Source organism: Mycteria americana, chromosome 1 (assembly GCF_035582795.1).
Source record: "Mycteria americana isolate JAX WOST 10 ecotype Jacksonville Zoo and Gardens chromosome 1, USCA_MyAme_1.0, whole genome shotgun sequence".
Lineage (NCBI taxonomy): Eukaryota > Metazoa > Chordata > Aves > Ciconiiformes > Ciconiidae > Mycteria > Mycteria americana.
In genome coordinates, this window is record NC_134365.1 from 133,318,077 (window position 1) to 133,324,076 (window position 6,000).

The following is a 6,000-nucleotide window of genomic DNA, read 5'->3' on the forward strand; positions in this document are numbered from 1 at the left end:
GGGTGGGACAACACCAACACAAAACTAGGGATTGAGCAGGGTCAATGTCTCACGTACTGCCACTCAATGCGAGTAAAAACGAAAGGATTTAGCCCCAAAAGTTGCTCTGAAGATGACCGTGTATTCAGGCATATCCGAATAGACATTACCCGTACTGACACACAGCATCTTCCGATGCCGCGTTAGGGACAAATGGATGTCATAAAATACTCTAACACAGACACACGTATCCCTTCGGTGCCCAACACGTTCACGCTGATGCTCTCACTTTTTCTTCAAGCTCCCTTTGTTAATGGCCGGCCATCCTAAAAACGGACCCACAAGCACTCCCGTAAAACCAGGAAAAGTTTGGAGCAATATGACTTTGCGTGGAGTATTTTCAATAGTCAGATGATCAAATCAAATCCTCTTTTACTAGAAAACTTTATTTTTTTCCTTCAAATGTTAAGAAAACTTTACATTTTATACTGTTACAGATTTAAAAGAAAATTTTTATAACCTTACACTAATAGATTACATTGCAAACTTAACAGCGAACATAAGTACGACAATATTTTGTGTACAAAAGCACGTACCCAAATTTACGCTCTTTTCTTGTCATATCTGCTTGTCATTTTATTGGAAGTAAATGAAAAATACAATTTGCTTATAAAACCTTTAAAACCTCCAATACAGTAATTATTACAGAACAGCAACAATGATTCTCCGCTTTCCCTTCCCCCATTATTGGTTACAATGCCACCCCAAACGTCTTTTTCCCAACCGATTGCTTACTTTCAAATACTTTGCACGGAAAGAAGTGAAATACATTTATATCCTGTGTATGTACGAAATGGGTTTTGTGCATGCGCGTGTCTTTACATCCACACAGAAATTTCCAACATGGCGAAATACTATGCTTAAAGATGCACGGAAAGACTCTTAATAAAAAGATGGTCCCTATTTTTAAGCGCCTCCAGGTTTCAGTCGTTCTTTACCTTTAATAAATTTGAAAGTAAAGTGTCCCTACCTCTGTTCAGAAGGTATTAGGACATTTAAAGGCATTTAGGTTTAGTATTGTTTTTAATTGGTATGTTTATGATCAGGAAGAAGATAACTGTGAAAAGGCAAAACATTAGTGCTCCTACTGAGACCTCTACTAACCTCTCTTCCTGAGAGCACCTCTACTAAATACCCTGGAGCAAAGTCTAGGATCACTTACATTCCAGCAACTCTCACTGGGAATTATCCAATTAAAGCAGCAATTCTCCCACCCCCTTTTCCCTCATAGGTCTAAATACACAACAAAATACATTGCAAGAACAAACTACTCCGTATTTTAATAACCCTGGCTTCTCAATGAAGAAAAGAACGGAAGATGAAAACACCTCGAATATTTAATGTCCACGTGAATCAGACAGGCACCCCGTTTTCACCTTCCGTTTTTCCTCCTCCAGAGAGACAAGATTATTAAAACATCATTGTGCATACTGCATTATGACAGTATTGCTTAAGAGATCATTACTGTTAAACCAGGAACTAGCCTCTCGTCTCCCTCCATTTTTAATCAATCACTGTCTTTCATTATTGGACTCTCCCACAGATCTTCCTATACTGACGGTAAAGAGTTTGCCGAGGTTCACTTCTGAGTAGCCACTCATGGACAGACATTTGTCTACAGTGCTCTTCAGTCTTTTGTAGGCCTCAGAGACTTCCTTCCTGAGTGGCTTCTTCTTCAGATACTCTAAAAGAACAATGGAAAAAAAAAACCAGAGAAGGATTAAGTGACCACAAAAAGACAGTACTTTTGCATTCACTACTACTGCGAATCATGGTATTTCAAAATGAGGTGAATGTCGTAGCTAGCAAAGACAATATTTACGGCAAGCTCTCCCAACTTCTGCTGCCTTCCCCCTGCCTCCCCCCGCAGCGCTGTACCAGCCGGTTAGAGGCCATGTTGAACCTGCACGTGGTGGCGAGGCTGAAGCTCCCTCAGCCCCACCGGCGCGGGTGCAGCGGCTCCTGCCAGGAGCTGGCACGAAGCACCGCTTGCCCAGTCATGTTGTCTAACTGGAGTGAACTGGGGGTTCACTAAGTCACAGCAGAGAAAATAAGCAAGTGCCTTAACTTAGTGAGAACTACGCAAGGTCCCCAGGAGTTTGAAGTAGGGAGAAATTCTGCCCAAGTTTGGCTTCAGAAGTGAAGGAAACCATGCGTCACTTCTCTTGTCCCTGCTGCTGCTAATACTGGCACTGGCACAACCTGACATGTGCGTTCTCATGTGCACCTTGTGTGCAGGATGGGAATCGTGATGCTCAGCACTACGGAGGCGATGGAAGGAAAAGGGCAGCAGCACAAACAGGGGAAATTCCATGCTATCCTACCCTACAATAGAGAGAAGATGCCCGGTATCTCAACCAGGAGACATGAGGTTCACCTGACACATGAACAAAGAGAACCGTTCCCAAATGCTTGATCAATAATACCTGTGAGGAAATGTCTGGAGTACAAGACATTTACTCACTTGTACATTTGTGTGTGTGCAAAGTCATGCGCATGCACATGAGTTTGTACGTATTTCAACAGCACAGGCCAAACTGTTCTATTTTAAATTTTTTTTTGTTAAACTTGATGCCATCCAAAAAAAATCCAGGGATTTTGTTTGGGTGGTTGTCCAGCTTGTGCTTTACAAAGGCTGTGGACAAAGACTAAAAGAGCAAAATACTCTGCTGATACACATCAATGCCAACTTGATGCAGATCTGGTGCAGTTGTGCTCCTCCTTTCCAGCCAAGTCCACATTCTAGAAACACCAGCTCCTACCCAAAAGCCTGCGTCTGCAGTTACACCTTGGAACAGGCAGCGCTGGATAGCCTGCATTACTGAGCACACAAGAAGGATATATTGCAAAACGAGGTGCCCTCCCAGACAGTTTTCCCCCCGTTAGGCTGGAGGGACTCCAGGTCAAGCAGAACTATGAGAGCACGGCACAGGTACTTAAAGCACAGGTCAAGCTTTCAAGCCATTTAGGTGCAGCGTAAGCATGTGTCTTGTGAGCAACCAACACAATCCTTCTGTTGCTCATTAGCTTTGCCTAAAAGCTGTTGTCTCATTTCTTCCTGTCAGCTTCACAACACTGGTACTGCCCCCCTCATGCTCTGAACACATAACAAAGGAGCCTCCATCCCCTCTCAAATGGCTTTTACTGCATGGCAAAAGTTAAGATGAAAAACCAGTCATCTCTAAAACAGCTGAGTTTATTTAAGAGAAGGGTTTGGAGGAGAGGGACACACTTTTTTTTTGAGTCTACCTGTGCGAGGGAAGAAATGACTCACTTCCGTGAAGACTCACTTCTGCGATGTGACTGAGATGAAGATGTCCCATCGGACGCACCTTCGTCTCAGCAGCCAAGTCAAGGACTGCTGCACGAGGAGATGGCAGGGGAGGGAGGCATGGTAACAGAAATAGCCATTACAATTTTGGGTTTGTGAATTCCTCCTCCCTCAGGATTTACAAATATTTTTGCAGAGCCTCAGATGTTTTAAGATGAGCTCAGCAGATTAACTACTGGATATAATACAAACAGTAATGTTTTACTGAGCAATTGCCACCTGCTTAGGTTTTCCATTAGGTTATTCACAAAGTTCCACTGAACTCAACTGCCCTGCATGATGCTATCAAATCTTTAAAAATTAAATTAAAATTTAAATTAACGATGCCAATTTGAGTAACTGAATACGTTGCTTAAAAGTAGTTTGGTAAGCACCTTTCATGCATCCTTGTGACGGAGGTATGTATTGTGCTCTTATATTCAGTTTTGGGTCTTTGTATTGCCAACTTTGGGCAGTAATCAAACAGAGGAAAATGCCTAGCTGAAGATAGAACATTCTCACCGTTACCTAGACAGTAATGATATTGTGTCTATTAGCAGAATTAAAATTTCCTTAAACTACATCACCAATACAATAAAAACTTTGATTACAAGAATCTGTTCATTGACAGACTGAAGTCACTATGGCATAAACACATTTAGTGATCCTGAAATTATTTAATTGTAGGGTTTAATTAAACAAACCTTGAAAACTGTAATAACCAAATCTATAAAAACACCAAACCCACTTTGCCACAAATTCAGCACTAACTAGTTTATGCATTTTCAAGATAAATGATATAGTAAGTGGGTTCACTTGCCGCTGCTCACGTGTTAGCAAAACCATGCTCTTTATACCAAGGAACTGTGGAAAATACCATCCTTGTAGCTCAAAACTAGGCTAAAATAGTTTAAAGCTTCCTGGAGCTCAGGAGGGACCAAGGTGAAATGTATCAATGCGCAGAAACAGCTGGCACACGTGAACAGAGCAGGAAGGCACATTAATCATGAGAACAACGAGGCAAACAATAAACCGGGGCTGCAAGTAGGGAACAAAAATACAGGCCTGCGTACAGCTCCAATTCAGGCTCCAGCCGTCCCACTAACAGAGTGCCTAGCTCCCCCCCCCCCCCCAATCTAAACTTTAATTATATGCGATAACCTTTCTGACAGTATGCTTCAAACATTTCTTAGATGCAATTACCCTTGTAGAGGCAAGCAGGAAAGGGTGGACTGAAAAAAAATAGAGAAATATGAGGGGCCTCGTTGAAGTAATGAGGCCAATTTTAAGTTTCAATTATAAGAGAATGGGAGCCGGGAGCTCCGGGAGGAGAGGCAGGCAGCGGCTGTGTCTGCAGCACAGCCACACCATGCATTTGAATGACACAAGTGCATCTGATGACTGGGGAGAAGAGATTTAAAGAACTGTAGTAATACAGAGCAGGGGAAGATGAGAGAGGACACAGCTCCTGATGTGTTTACCTCCTTTGCTGATGGGATATTGACTTTTCCCACCAGGTTGGTTAGAAAGGGACTATTTACGCTGCCACACAGCAGAGTAAGAATGACAACCAGCATCACTCTGTGCTCCTCTGAGTAAAAGACAACTGTGACCGTCGTATATCACACAGCCAGTCAATACCTTCGAGTTACCATACCACTCAACTTAGAGATGCATATAAAAGCTCCTACTTTCTTCCTAAATGAGAATTTAATCAATAATGCACCTAAGGCCTTCTGAAAACTAAGCTGTACAAACTGACTGAAATTGCCTTTCAGGAGTCAGTCATGTTCCGAAATAGTTCTATACCTATTATCACCCCATCATTGTTTTAATAATATCCAAGTTCAGTGGCAAGCAATCTTTTAAGACAACCACTGCTGCAGAATGCATATATGGCTATACATAAAGAGATATATTTATACGCATGCAGAGCATACAAAAGATACTACCAAACCAAATATACAAATGAAAAATATTATTATTTTTAATAGAAATTAAAAAAAAAAAAAAAGGAAGATGTACTTCTGACTGTATATAATTAAAATTCAGGTCCTGTATTCTCTGAAGTTAATAAATCATTGACTCTGGTAAAGATTTTAGAATCATATCTATAGATTTTAGAAGCATACAGTTAACCCCCTCCCCCCCAACATAACTGTCCCCTTGTTCCCTTCACAAAACACAGTCTGAAATTCTGGACGTCCCTGGCAAATTCAGCACCCCATCCAAGTCCTTGTTTAGCTACCTAGGTATATTTTTATATTATCTGGGGGGAAAAAAAAAATAATTAAAAGGTACCTGAAATCCATTTACCCCATACTGTTGTACTGATGCTGGAAGCAAGGATGGAAATATTTGGAGATTATCTATACCTGGCCATGTGTTTTCCATTTATTGCAATTTCTCTTTGTTCTTATTAAAATTACACCGAATAACCTGATAGTGAGGATCAAGAACTTTTGTTCTTGGATTCCCTAAGACGTGGCTCAGTGAAAGTCTTCTGTTTTTTCTCCTACTGATTGGACAACTGAACTGTGTCATATTATTAAACTCTCTCCCCCTGATTATTCTGTTGATAGCCTGCTCTTCAGAGTGCGAAGTAAAAACATATTCCCATTCCTTTCTATTTGTGTGCATGTATCTGCATC

At 41.3% G+C, this 6,000-nt stretch overlaps 1 protein-coding gene across 4 annotated transcripts in view; it reads right to left on the minus strand.

The window, feature by feature from the left end:
• Positions 1-422: 422 nt before the first annotated feature.
• Positions 423-6,000, minus strand: part of POLA1 (DNA polymerase alpha 1, catalytic subunit) — a 208,341-nt gene continuing 202,763 nt past the window's right edge. For all 4 annotated transcript variants that reach the window (XM_075520887.1, XM_075520905.1, XM_075520897.1 and 1 more), the window contains one exon: positions 423-1,723. In XM_075520887.1, the coding sequence (XP_075377002.1) occupies positions 1,551-1,723 (173 nt within the window). In that variant the 3' untranslated portion in view covers positions 423-1,550. The remainder of the gene's footprint in view (positions 1,724-6,000) is intronic.